The sequence below is a fragment of the Sycon ciliatum genome, chromosome 5, assembly GCF_964019385.1.
Source record: "Sycon ciliatum chromosome 5, ocSycCili1.1, whole genome shotgun sequence".
In the NCBI taxonomy this organism is placed as follows: Eukaryota; Metazoa; Porifera; class Calcarea; order Leucosolenida; family Sycettidae; genus Sycon; species Sycon ciliatum.
The window spans coordinates 12,573,228-12,587,721 of NC_088647.1; the positions used below are offsets into that span (position 1 = coordinate 12,573,228).

Here is a 14,494-nt window from a genome sequence, read left to right on the forward strand (position 1 = left end):
CGGTACAAGTATTTGAAATTCGAACGCTTCATTACCCAAGTTGCACCAAGTGTAAAGACTCTTGCTGTGGATGTGAAAGAATAATGTGCTCTAAAAGTAGCTTTTCGGCTGCTTTCGGTGTAGTCATTTCTAGCAGTGAAACGAGTGCTAAAATTGGGGACGAGTACTCTTTGAAAAAACGAGCGAGTACGAGTATTTAACTAACAGCATAAAACAATGCACTGCATACACTCTCGCAACACTGAACGTAGGACACCCGATACACATGTAGTCTTGCATGCAACCTTGTGCAGGAAATAGTCTGAACTACTGTCTTTTGCTGGTACGTAGGGACAAGCAATAATTTCGTGCTTGCATGGAATAGTACCAGTCAGAGTAACAGAAATGCTTGATGTACATGCATACAATACACTGTACATAGGATACTTTGAGTATTTTGCGGAACGAGCACTTGCTCGTTTCATACTCGTTTCACCCCTAGTAATTTCCCCAATCATTGGCAAAACGCAGATTCCGCGGGCAATGGTACGATGAGAGCGATCTCTGCGGAAATTGCCGCGGCTGCGGGATTGCATTTTTCCACGGGGACAGCTTGCTGCCGAGCCTCACTACCAACACACCAGACAACAGTCGACAAAAGGGGGGATTTCAAAGTCGATCCAGTCCTTAAGAGTACGCGATAAAGATGAGAGAGGTATATGTCGGGAGAGCAAGAGAGGTCAATCAGCGCAGACAACGGATAGCCACCCAAGCAGAAATAGCAAAGCGAAATCAAGCAGCACAGCAACGCCAGGTAGCCTAACATAATAGACATGGACAAAAACAAATAAACCCACAAGACAAATGACTTGCCACCATGGAGCTGAATTCTAGATGCACGGTGGACGTCAAATGTGTCTGCAATGACGACGATAGCAACAATAGCAACAACAGCAACATCAGCAACATCAACAGCATCAATAGCAGCAACAACAGCAACAATGGCAGCAACAACAGCAGCAGCTGCAGCAACAACAACAGGATAAGCACGGGAATGAAAATGGCACCGCAAAGGCCTCTAGGTCAGTGGCATTTTGGAATATTGGATAGCGGCGGAATACTGTTGACGTCGTTCATTGAGAAACCTGCAGCAATCCAATGACAACATACAGATAACACACCCACATCAATAATGTTTATATGCTGCGCGAACAGGAACACTGGAGACATGGATATCTGCAGACGGTAGATGGACAGTGTCCATTGCACGGTACACATTTTGTTTAAAAACACATGCACTGTACAGCAACAATGCAGATGTGGGAAACGTTCAAGGGAAGTAGCTAAAAGCCCAAACTGACAATACTGCCTAGCAGCAGAAAAGAGCCGCTTTGTTCTACTGTACTACAACATACTGTAGCGCACATTCAAATCCGTTGAGAAATCAAGCGGCCACGGGCTGTTGGCTTTGCAGCTGTGAGCACTGCTGTTCCATTCATATAGTGTGTACGTGAACTACAGTGCATGTACGCGCTAAAAGCAGTAAGGGCGCCGCCCCGGTCATCCCATCAGATTTCAATGTCCAAGACGGTAGTACACTCAGCCCCTTAAGATACGCTGCGTGAAAGTAAGCAAACCAGATCAGTAGGGCAGGTTGCAAGAAAGTGCACATACCGTACTTCAAAGAAGGGCACGCAAAGATATAGGTTTTAAAAACAACCCGTGAAAACCCGTGAAAACGAAGAGTGAGGTAGCAGTGAGTGAGACGTGGAGTTTTAGCAGTGTTGACTTACGCTAGGATCATGTACAGGTGTTCATACAGCACCTGAAGGTGACTATCACTGAACGACATACGGGCCAGTACACTAGGCAAGATGACTGCAGCAGAAACCAACACAAAGGTATGCACACACACACAAACAATTACAAATCAAAAACAAACTTACACTGTACTACTCGTGGCAGTGTAAACACTAACCAGCCACACACATAACAAGTAGAGAGGAAACGTCTCTAGCTACGAGAAGCAGCTTGTTAGCGTTCATACCAAGCGTATGAGTGGATTGAGTGCTAATATTCCTTGTCTGAGAAACAGAGCAAGTACTCAAGCGATCTCGAATATTGCTTCCTCCTAAATAGCATGCTATCTTGGTAGTCTTGTCTCAATTCACACCGTCTCTTTCTGTTTCCTCTTGGTTCTCTCCCCTCTTGCATTCTTCACTAAATTATATCATTCTACTTCGAAGTACAGTCTGTATCGGCTATAGAGTGACCGGATATAAGAATATATCGGCTACAGTGATATTGGTATGAAATATCAAAAGCAAAACATATTTTATCCAGTAAAAATATCACTATATTAAACCAAGAGTAGATAAACAAGAGTGTGCAACTCCAGCTATGGGGTCTGCGACGGCAGAACTTCACATCACGTGATGAACCCGTGCACTCTAGTGCATGATAGATACTGGGTTGTACGCAGCCCAGCTTTGGGTACAACTCTCTTGTGGTCACTTTGCACTGTTTGCCAGCATAACCTTTTGAACCATGTCACGTGATGTGAAGTTCTGCCGTCGCAGCACAGCATAGAGGTTGTGCAGGCAGTTGCACACTCTTGGGTTATGTACCCTTGCTATAACCAATATTATTGGATGTAATGATATATCGGATATTATGATGGCAACAAAGAATCAAAACATGCGTAACACACTATAATTATTATTTAAAGGGGTCGTCCATAAATATCGAACTTTTTCACAAAACGAAATCATTTCGTTATGGGGTGGGAGGGGGCTGATCAATTTCGTTTCAGAAAACATTGATTCATGTACATGGCCGTTGTATATGCATGTATGTCAACATTTTTTACGTTCTGAGAGGGAGGGAGGGAGGGGTTGGGTCTAAACTAAAATAATTCGTTTGGTGAAAAAAGTTCGATATTTACGGACGGCCCCTTATTATCGGCTATAGTGATAACTTTAAAACACATGTAGCAATAATATCAAAGGCCCAATTTTTTTACTTTCTTCACCTTGCTTATTTTTATAGTGATACATGCACATGTGTGTGAATTTTTTTATGGAAATGCAGGCACTGTCAACTATGCAGCATGCTCATTTGTCAAAACGCCATGCCGGAAGTATTTCCTTGCCTTTCATGCGTCGATCGAAAAAGAAAAGAAAAAATTGATCGTATCGCATTTAGTGATGCATCGGTTATAGTGATAAAATCACGGAAATCAAAAGGGTACTACGCTATAGCCGATACAGACTGTAGTTGTAATGGTTACTCTTGGTTACTCTTCCATATTTTTCATTGGGTCTAGTAACTCTAGTTGGTTCTACTTCAAGTAATTCATTCGAAGAGAATGGTGATGGGGTGAAGAGTTAAAATTTCCATTTTTTTCTTGCCGAGATTAGCTTTTCGTCTCTGAGAAAGCTGTTCAATCTCATCCATCTCGCCAATTCTTCTTACATTGTAATTCAATGTTCACTGTATGTTTACTACAAGGTGGCAATCGAAACACGTACAAATATGCCGCTGTGCCTGGCACTGGGCGGAATCCGACCTCAGAAATAGAACAACACAGGAAGCTGCACAGTGCTAGCTAGCACTACACTCACTAGCCTGTCCCATGTATACCACTCTGCCGTATAACCGTGAGATTGGATTTCATTAGCTAACGCTTTATATAGAATGGGGTTGGGTGGCAGCTTCAGAACTACAAAGCTCAGACTCACCTTTCAACCAGTAAAGCTATGACATGGAGAAAAGCAACTTTTCGCAAGGTCTGAAAGGATGATGGTACATTGAAGGTTGCACGAAGCGAGACTCTGACAGCACTCTTTCTGGACGTGCATACCGGGCGATGGTGAAGTAAGATTCGCCAGCCCATGGTCTCATCCCCCTTACGATGCACACCACGCAGTGTCACACGTTACTAAAAAGCAAATCATCCACAGTATGGCAAGCTTACCGAAAAGACGCAGTAAGTGAGGCACTCCGTACACATCAGCCGGTCGCAGGGTGAAGTTGACGGCATGCTTTGAGATGGAATCTGTGAGGCGGAGCGTAACCGTGGTTTGAGGACCAAACTGCATACTACTGTCATCGCTGCATACTACTTGATTAGTAGTTGTTGTACGTTCACTACTCGCAGCTTGGTTAGTACTTGCCGTGTGATTAGTACGCACGGTTTGATTAGTAAACCAAGCTGTGTGATTAGTACTAGCTGCATGACAAGCATTGGCTGCCTGTTGATGGTGTCTAGCAGGAGCGACTGCTAGGGCTAGAGGTTGAGTTGCAACGGTGATGCCAGTGCCAGCAGTGCCCGGCTGACTCAGAGGTGTTCCAGAATCACATGCTGTGTCGGCAGCTCTGGCGGTTAATGATAACGATTTCGAGCGCGTCCGCCGCGGCTCAGCAGCCTCGTTGTTAACTACTGGCTTTGCATGATTGGCAGGTGATGTGCCTGTGACTGTACTACTTGTGTCGGCAGCACCACAGCCAGTACTTGTACTAGCACCACCAGCACTAGCACTGCCGTTGGCACTACCGTTGGTAAGTCGACTGCGCGGTTTCTGCACATCACCGGTGGAAGTGCAACCTCTATTATCCATTAGGCCAGTCTCCCGTATGACACGTGCAGCCTCTGACAGTACTAAATATTCCGGTGGCCTACTGTAGGAATGCTCAGTGACAGAAGCACGGCTCAAGTAGGACATGTTACTCCGCACAGAGTTGGTACCACTGGTCGGAGCATCATATGGATCAGCGATATGCTGTCTGCCACAGCTGTGGCCGCTTGGCTGACTGTTCATCGTCGATGATGCCTCGGCAAGAGTCGCAGCAGTGGCACCACAGCTATCAGCAGCTACAGCATCACGGCTAGCAGAGTCATCCTCAACCTTGATTCGAATTGGTTGAGCGTTCTGAGAAGGTGCTGCTGATGTTGTTGGCATTTTCCGCCGCACCTGACTGCAGTACTGCACTTGCTCCTTGTCGAAGAGGAGCTGTGATGATAGCATGAAGTCAAATAATGTCTTCACACTTCCCACCACTTCACGACACAGAGACAGCTGGGATGAAGGTCTAGAAGGACAAAAAGAGGGAACAAAGACGAGACAAAAGGAACAAAACAGCGGATCAAGCTCAATTTTAAAATACCCATCATGTGTATGGCACATAGGAGTGAGTCTGCAAAAAATTCAGCCATAACCTACTCGTTCTTCAGCACAACTTACTCCACAACCACGGGCGGTGCTGACGACTTGAGCTTGATCTTGCTGTTCTTGTGCGGTGTGACCGTACGCAGTGTCACACCTGCAGCACTCTGATTCCGCGTTGGTACTGATGTACTCGACACATGGTTGGGCACTTCCTGAGCCGAAACATGATCTAGCCACTGATCTAGCACACCGGATACGGAGGGAGTTGCAGGAAGTCGATGAACCTGAATCAACACCAACAGCACACCCATACTAGTATCTCAGTAGAGGAAATGCATGGAACATACAGTCAACTTCGCTTATAACGACACTCGGCGGGGCATCAGAAAAGTGTCGTTATACCCGAAGTCTCATTATATGTGTCACAGTTGGATGGAACTTTGCTCTGGGCATGAAAATTATGTCGTTATTCGCGAATTGTAGTTATATCCGCAGTCATTATTAGCGAAGTCGACTGTACAGGCAAGACACGTAGAGAGAGATAGCATTAGTCCACTTCACACTACAGCCTAGCAAGAGTTTTAAAGAGTGCACGCCTGCAGGTAGTAGGAACTTGAGAAGTATCGCCATATTCACAGAAGAAACGAGAAAAGAAATTGTGTGTGTGTGTGTGTGTGTGTGTGTGTGTGTGTGTGTGTGTGTGTGTGTGTGTGTGTGTGTGTGAGAGAGAGAGAGAGAGAAAGAGAGAGAGAGAGCACCTAAAGGCCCAGCTAAGTCACACAGGACAAAGAGGAGAACATCTGTTGCAACTCTGAGCTTCATGTTTATTCACCAGTTACCTGCTAAATGTAAACAAACGTGAGCCTGAACAGAATATTACCCTCTATGTATTTCGTGTACCAATACACAGGAACACAGTGGCGGTGGACTCACATTGCCGAAGTGCACCACATTCATACAGTCATCCTCCAGCATGTCGCGTAAGCCAGGGGTGATGTCAAGGGGCACTTCATTACACTCCTGCACACAAGTAGAACAGTGCACACATTGCGCAACAACATGCCAGCATGTGTAAGTATCTCAGTAAGAATCAGCACACAGAGAAGAAAGCACAGAACACATCAAAAGCACGCGAAACAGGGTAGGTACCCAAAACATAGAGCCCGAGAGAGTCGCCAAAAGGAGCAGTATTCTTGGCTCTGAAAAGAAAGTATCAATTCTTGTTCAGCAACGGTGTTCACCAGTACACTACAGGCTGGTGACACTACGGCAATGAAGTCATACTCTTCAATCGCAGTATGTCACGCTCTCTCCCTCAGTACATATCACTCACAGAGCGGTCTATCCACAATGTTGTCAGCTGCTGCAAGACAACAGTTTTTGCGTGTACAAGAAGACAGCAAATCTCATTTTCGCATTCAAAATTTCTTCATAGGCCAAACATCGAGGTAGAGTTCATTCTCCAGTTTCCTCACAGATGGCAAGGAATCGAGGAAAATACAGGCGCCGTTATACACGGTCACTGGTTACTTCCAAGCTGGGAGATTCTTTCACAACTAGAAGCGTGCAGGTGAGCAGGAGGGGAGACTTCCACACAGCCTACACACTGCAACAGTGTACAGGCAGTATTGCCTGACCATTGGCAGCAATTCAAAGTGGAGCACGGTTGCACAGCCTGCGATTTGCGTGCAACTCAACGAAGCACGACCCTATGCAACACGGATGGTCCTTCACTGCAGGCTGCAAGCATAGCTAGCTGCATTCTGAAGAAATCACTTACATCAGTATTGGTGCTAGCAACCTTATCAGGTTGCTCTGCATCGAAGTTGTTGGAACACATATAGCGGCGCTTCTTCCCACCATGCTGATGAAGGCGACGATCAGGAACGAAATCATCGTCCGAATTTGCCAACACGTTGGGCGAGCGGCCCGGCCCTCGCCTCCGCTTCTGCTGTAGCTTCTCGAGCTTACGTCGGTGCTGTCGGTGTAGTAAGTGTTGCCGGTGTCTCCGGCGACTGTGATGCCGCCCATCATCATCATCATCATCACTGCTGCTGGATGAAGTGCTGGACCTATCAGTACTACTGCCGCTGCCATCTTCATCGCTGGCGTCATCACTATCGTCATCATCATCATCACTACTACTAGAACTAGACCCAGTACAATCACTACAGCTATCACTGTCATCACCACTGCGCTGCTGCACTCCCTGTGAGCCACCACAAGACGTGCGGTACCGCTTCTTTACCGACCCATGATCATCAAAGTGATTTGAAGAGCGCTTGCGTGATTTCCTACAAATGCCGGGGGCACACAGAGCAGAGATAATAACGATACATGGATCAAGGGTGGTGCTCCAAAGCAAACAAAACAGCATTATGAACATAATATAGAGTAGCCAGAATGACAATTGAGAACGTGACAGGGTTGACAACATTGAGCTCGATGCAAGGATATACATGTAACAAGAGTACATAAACAAGAGTGTGCAACTCAACTTGGTTTGGCCCACGGCAATCGTTTTTGTCGTCGTCGACTTTTCTGGAGATCATGAGCCATACTGTCAAGGCATGCACTACATTGTACGAGTCTGTGGTCATACATTCGGCAGGGTTTCACTCAACTTGCACTACGAGTACGGTGAAAAGCTACAGCAACGGGAGAAAATGTTTAAAAATTTGTTTCGAAAGCGGCCAAAACACAAACTCGCGATGAAGGTCGGCGCCCAGCACATGCTTTGTACGACATGCATCGTGCGTTCTGAAAAAGGCGGGATGCTGTGAAAGTGGATATCAAGGGGTTCAGTCTCTATTATATTTACACGCTGTTTTGTTTACCTAAGTCAAAAACAATGCAGACTCAAGGATACTCGAAAGAACACAATGAATACTCTGACTTGAAACACACACACGAAACAGAGCATAGATCAATCATACCTTTTTGCTTCTTCATTGAGCTCCTTCTGAATTAACTTGTTCTCCTTCGTAATGTCCAGTATCATGTCCTCAGATACCCAGCGATCCCAACTGTCAAAATGAAAACCAAAGCCCCAAACCATACTATAATAATATACTCTATATTAGGCACCTATACGATTTTAAAGAGGTGAAGAGGAAACACTGCAAAACATGAGAATAATACGGATGCAATCATCCGCAGTCACAGAGCAACAGCGAATCTGATTTCCTTGTGGCTGCCATAAGGAATCGATCACCGCACTGAACAACCAGAGAGGATAGAACAAGGATGGGCAAGCAAAGGAGAGACATTCAATGTATTTAAAATGTTACACGTGAATGTAGAGGAGCTAGGTGAAAAGTGTGAGATAGTTTTATACATTTTCCACAGAGTAACCTTGACCATTTAGTGTCTGGTTTGAGCACCTCCTCGGGCCCTATCCTAAGTAATATAATAGTAGGGATCGTTTAGTGCTCCGAATCACATACAGTGACCAGAGAGGGCTCACTCAAAACTGGCCTCAATGCCATCAAAGACCGAAATTTGAAAATTTAACTATCTGAGAGGGAGAGAGCCAGATGTGTTTGCGCGTGTGCGCACCCACCCACGCTGGTGACCCACCTACAGACTAGAGTAGCAGGGCAATCAGACGGAAAAGACCAAGAAGAGCCTATGTTCCACAGACTTCTGTCACTGTGTAGCATTCCAGCAAGATACATTTCGTCATGTAGACAGACCTGCCCCATCCCGTTCCACCTACTACATGTTAAATAAGCAATATCGTACGTAATGCTTCTTTGACCCCTTTCTTATCTTTTAGTGCTTTGGTGTTGTTCACTCAGCGCCAAGTACAAGTACTCGCAAAAAGCAAACGTTCCTTCAAATTCTTATAAGAGGTTGTCGTTGCAACTTGGTAGCGTGCATGTGTGTGCATGCGTGTGTGTGCGTGTGTGCTGCTCAGGTTCTCCCCCGGTCATACGTCAGTCTTGAGTAGCAGTCGTAGGTGACCTGAATCCTGGCGCCCTCTCGTTGTTTGTGTTCCACGTGACCCTTGTGGCAGTGGCTCGACAGGACAGGACAGGGGTGTGTGTGTGTGTGTGTAAAGGCTGAATAGTGGCGGTCAATTCTTCAGCCTTGCAAGCTGTTGAATGGTGCAATCCCAGCACAAGCTGCTATGGCTTCTGCTGTGGCATCGCTATCATCGCCTCTGGCGATGGGCGTCTAATGGTCCAAATGGTGTGCGTGTGTGTACTCGAATGTTCAAGTATTAATACAAGAGCAGCCTTTCAAACAACATGCAGTCAGTCCTGTGATTAAAGGGGAAGTTAAGGCAAAAATTAAAATTTCACCAGTTGTAGTCTTCGGGGTGCTGAGTCGAATGGTCTTGGTCCGAGAAAGCCGAGACGCTCCCTTCCTACTTGAATCCCAATCGAACTCGCGCACTTCCACCGAAACTGGGTGACTGCGCCCTACTAGATGGGGATTTGTATGCAAAATGTCACTAAAAGCGCCGTTTCGTTCTTATAAAAGCACGGATGACCGCGATTGGCCCATATGTTGTAGTCTTTTGGACGCTGAGTCGACTGGTTTTGGTCCGAAAAGGCTGCGATGCAGCGTCCCTCCGGGTGCCCAAATCACCTGGTCACCACGCCAGTAGGCGACAACTTTCACACCAAGGTTCAACTCGAGTTCAACTCGAGTGACAGGACTGCACCCAAAAAAGGTCAAACAGGCTAGTAAGTTGTACCCTGCAGGCACGGTGACCAGCTGACTGGTGTACGCAGGAGCACGTGACCGCTTGTTCAACCATGTTCGATTGGGAATAAAGGAGGAACGCTGCATCGCAGCCTTTTCGGACCAAAACCAGTCGACTCAGCGTCCAAAAGACTACAACATATGGGCCAATCGCGGTCATCCGTACTTTTATAAGAACGAAACGGCGCTTTTAGTGACATTTTGCATACAAATCCCCATCTAGTAGGGCGCAGTCACCCAGTTTCGGTGGAAGTGCGCGAGTTCGATTGGGATTCAAGTAGGAAGGGAGCGTCTCAGCTTTCTCGGACCAAGACCATTCGACTCAGCACCCCGAAGACTACAACTGGTGAAATTTTATTTTTTGCCTTAACTTCCCCTTTAAAGAACAGTCTAGAAAACTGTTGCAACTTGTTATATCCAAGATTGAACAGAAGCCAATAGGGCATTGGGAAGGTTAGTAGTCACCATTTGTCGCTATACCCAAGGTACTTATTTGTGAGACTGAATGCATAGATGGAACCAACACAATCTAAATGGAATCAGAAGAATTTTTCTGCACTTTTAAAATAGAAAATATACTAAATAATCCACACAAACAGACAGGGACACCCAAGGTCTTCTAAGGACTGAAGATTGTACAAAAACACAGAAAATAAATCAGTACGAGACCTTTACCCACGGCACTGGTACGACATCACACCCGATTTCATATCCCAAGCGGCTAGAGTACATCGTCTAAACTAGTCAATGATGACATAATATTTAGTCGACAATATTCCATTCTATTGACAGCAATTAAAAAGAATGTTTCAGAAATTCTCAACACGAAAATGTACGAACCTTCGATTCCAGCCATTGAAGTGAATGAGATATTTCACTACTTTGCGGCCCTTTTCCTCTTTTTGATACTCCACTTCTACGACCTACAAGGCAGAATGAGCCATCCACAGAGAATATCTCTTTGAAAAATGGTTTCCTGCGAATTCTTTGACATACACATGTACTCATTTCATACCTTCGAGTCATACAAAACTCGAGCCTTCGTCGGATCGGGTTCGTAGCACAGGACCTTGTCATCCGCCGAGAAAGATGGTCCCCGAGGTTTTCTCCCTTTCGACATCATTCAGACCAATGAAGATCAGTCCTTACTGATGGCTTCAATAATACCGGTTCGTTTCAACAAACAGCCACAAGCAGCTCGCCTTCGACGTTGTTGGATTTAGGAAATACAGTTGAGAAAACTGAAAAGGACCACGGGGAAACAGCATGCACTTGTGGATATGAGTGATAAATCGTGAGCTCTTTCCTTGGAGTTGCACACTTTACACGTGGATTTAGCGCTAGCGCTACGAGCAGAAGCGTATACCGTACTATACGGTATAACATGCCTGGTCCTGCAGTGTACGGGGATCCGAGTCCCTGGTCCATGGACCATGGTCCAGAGATCGTGCACGCGTGAGACATCATCTCGACAGAGCATGCAGCTGCGCTGCAACCTGCAACTGCATGGCCATGGCATGGAGAGTACGAGATCGTAGCCAAAACCCGGGCCCGGGTAGATCAACATGACACCGGGCTGATACTAGCCAGGGGTCTTTGATCTTTGTACGAGTGTACAATAATATTATGTAGATCTACACAGTCATTGAAGAAGCTTTATAGAAGCGGGTGGTCAGCCGGGTCCGGGCACATACAACACACACTCACACACACAGTCATAGTGAGTACAGTCATGTACTCGTAATGACGCGTGAACAGGATCCCATGCAGCGTTCTTTCGAAATGAGCTTTCAAAATGTCATTTTGGCACACAGAATTATTTCAGTTCAAGCACTGTAGTAGTTTCAACATCTTTTAGTTCAGCTGTGAAGATAAACAATAAGCGAAGTGGTTTCCGTTCTTCTAGAAAAAAACCCGTTGATTATAATCATATCTCAGCTCAGAATTGAACCTAAGGGTCCTTCTGGAGTTTCGCCATTTGTTGAGTCTCAATCATTTTCGAATTTCTCCCTCTCAATCTCATGGCTGTTGTGTAAATTTCGGTCCTTCTGCGTTGGTGTTTTTTATTTGGTAATGTTGTCCTGGGGTCGGCACACGAAGGGCCAACTCGGCCAAGGAGGCATTGAGGAGGAACATGTGAAGCTTCCCAGGTTTATGAGGCATTTGACTTGTGCAGCGAATGCTATAGAAGATGTTGCTTGTGGCTATGATCACACATTGGTAGCACTGAAAAGTGGTGTTGTGTTGGCATTCGGCTCAAACGAGCAAGGTCAACTGGCTCAGACATTTAGCAGATCACGACCTGGTAAGACCATGAACATCATGTTTAGAGTTTGCCTCCACAGGCAGCAATTATACACGTATATGATTGTACTTCGTGTGTCCTGTATACTTTCAAGCCACTTTATATCCTGATATGTTGACCTTAATAAATACCCACCTTAATTAGTGGCCACACCATCAACAATATCAATTTCAAATATATTTGCTTTGACTCAATAACAATTTTCCCTAAAAAGGAGTATTTTATAAACAGTATTAAAAATTCGACAAGGAGACAATAATTTTAATATGGCAATAAGTAGGACGAGCTGAAGCGACATGTGGACTACTTTATTAACAATGTAAGCGATGGAGACGATGCAAGAAACAACCTAAAGGGTAAGGAAGAAATACATGTAAGAAGAAAAAGGCAATGGAAAAAAAGATGATTCGAACAAGTTTTCGTACAACACTCTTCAGGAATCACCGTTGTACTAAAGAACAAAATGAGAACAAAGGAAATAATATAGCAATCAAGTAAGTAGTCCACATGTCGCTTCAGCTCGTCCTACTTATTGCCATATTAAAAGTATTAATTTTGTTTAGGAATGGGTTTGCTTCCACACTGGAGCTCGCGCTATTCCGCCGACTTGACTTGACACTTGACTGACTCACGACTGCCATCCAGAGAACACGAGAAGTCCATCGAACCTTCGACTCGGCAATCCTGCAAGAAAGCACCACTCCGTGCTCAATACACAGTGTTTCGGGGAATTCACCCCTCATGAGTTGACCTTGAGTAGGCTGAGGATGATTGTGCCTGAAGACCACCACTTATATAGTGCTGTCCAGGCACAAACATCACCAGGGATACAAACTTACAGAGACACTCCGTTTCCAGCGCGACAAACACCTCGTGAACACCAGATAGCAGCGTGAGTCAGTGTCGCTCCTGGACGGAGTGTCTCTGTAAGTTTGTATCCCTGGTGATGTTTGTGCCTGGACAGCACTATATAAGTGGTGGTCTTCAGGCACAATCTTCCTCAGCCTACTCAAGCTCAACTGATGAGGGGTGAATTCCCCGAAACACTGTGTATTGAGCACGGAGCGGTGCTTTCTTGCAGGATTGCCGAGTCGAAGGTTCGATGGACTTCTCGTGTTCTCTGGATGGCAGTCGTGAGTCAGTCAAGTGTCAAGTCGGCGGAATAGCGCGAGCTCCAGTGTGGGAGCAAACCCATTCCTAAACAAAATCATCGCCGAAGTCGCAACCTCTATTTAGTATTAATTTTATTGGCTTTTAGAGGTCGTCCATAAATATCGAACTTTTTTCACAAAACGAAATAATTTCGTTATGCGGTGGAAGGGGGGTTGACCAATTTCGTTTTAGCAAGCATTAATACATGTACATGGCCGTAGGAGCAGTGACACACTTGCGACTTTTGTTGTATAATGCATGTCTATGTCAACATTTTTTTCGGTTCTGAGGGGAAGGGCAGGGAGGGAGGGGTTGGGTCTAACTAAAATAATTCGTTTGCCTTCAATGGTGAAAAAAGTTTGATATTTACGGACGGCCCCTTATAAAATGTTTTTTTAAATACTCCTTTTTAGGGAAAGGTGCAGGTCAACATATGCATAATAAATGTAGTAGCTTCAGGATTTATTGCAATTACCGTAAAGTACCGTTGATCCGCCCCCCCCCCCCCCCCCCCCCTCCCCACGCCATGTCGCTTCCCAGCTGGGTTTTCGGCAGGGGGCGGGAATTAGATCAAGGCTGTCAAGTGCAGTACGATGTACAACAACGTAGAAGATCAGACTCGATGTGCTGGATTGTGCACATTTTCATCCTGCACTGGCACGTATTGTGTACAGCAGTGCATGCGTCGGTTCAACATCGTATTACGGTTGTATACGCCGAAGTCGCTTTGCTGGCAGAAAGTCGACAGGGGGCGGACCAACGGTACTTAACGGTACATACCAGTTATAAAAAACCTCGGCTTCGCCTCGGTTTTTATACTACAGCAATACGTAATTGAAATATATCCTTCGGCCGGCTCTACATTTATTATATACATATCTGTGCATCATACTGTGGGAGCCCATTAAAAAGGTTCACAGGGCCAAGTACTAGTCATCAAGTAATATAGACCTGCCACTCCAGACGATTATTCCACGACGCCGTCATGCCAAGGAAATAGACCATAGCAAACTTTCACTTGGCTGTTCTTGTCGGCTTTATGGGTAATTTCCTGGTTGCTCTATAGCTTCAAGGTTTTGAACTGGTAGCATGTACACAACCTATTCCAGGCTGCTGGGCATAGTTGAGTTGCTGCTGGGCATGCCGTATTTCTCCGATTATAAGTCACACCCCAATT

The 14,494-nt window shown here is 45.6% G+C and overlaps 2 protein-coding genes across 3 annotated transcripts in view; one reads left to right on the forward strand and one right to left on the reverse strand.

The window, feature by feature from the left end:
• Nucleotides 1-640: 640 nt before the first annotated feature.
• Nucleotides 641-11,131, reverse strand: LOC135817641 (uncharacterized). 2 transcript variants are annotated; one of them, XM_065330865.1, is made up of 10 exons: nucleotides 10,876-11,131; nucleotides 10,701-10,783; nucleotides 8,084-8,173; nucleotides 6,928-7,441; nucleotides 6,481-6,510; nucleotides 6,081-6,167; nucleotides 5,223-5,431; nucleotides 3,956-5,070; nucleotides 1,773-1,857; nucleotides 641-1,124 (listed from the first exon to the last, which is right to left on the reverse strand). In XM_065330865.1, the coding sequence occupies exons 1-10, from the start codon at nucleotides 10,981-10,983 to the stop codon at nucleotides 1,058-1,060; spliced, it is 2,388 nt and encodes a 795-aa protein (XP_065186937.1). In that variant the 5' UTR covers nucleotides 10,984-11,131; the 3' UTR covers nucleotides 641-1,057. The 2 variants fall into 2 exon arrangements, with proteins under 2 accessions (XP_065186937.1, XP_065186938.1); XM_065330866.1 differs by lacking the exon at nucleotides 6,481-6,510.
• Nucleotides 11,132-11,671: 540 nt separating this feature from the next.
• LOC135817643 (probable E3 ubiquitin-protein ligase HERC4) overlaps nucleotides 11,672-14,494 on the forward strand; it is a 53,043-nt gene continuing 50,220 nt past the window's right edge. The window contains exon 1 of the mRNA XM_065330867.1: nucleotides 11,672-12,165. Coding sequence (XP_065186939.1) covers nucleotides 11,934-12,165 — 232 coding nt within the window. The 5' untranslated portion in view covers nucleotides 11,672-11,933. The remainder of the gene's footprint in view (nucleotides 12,166-14,494) is intronic.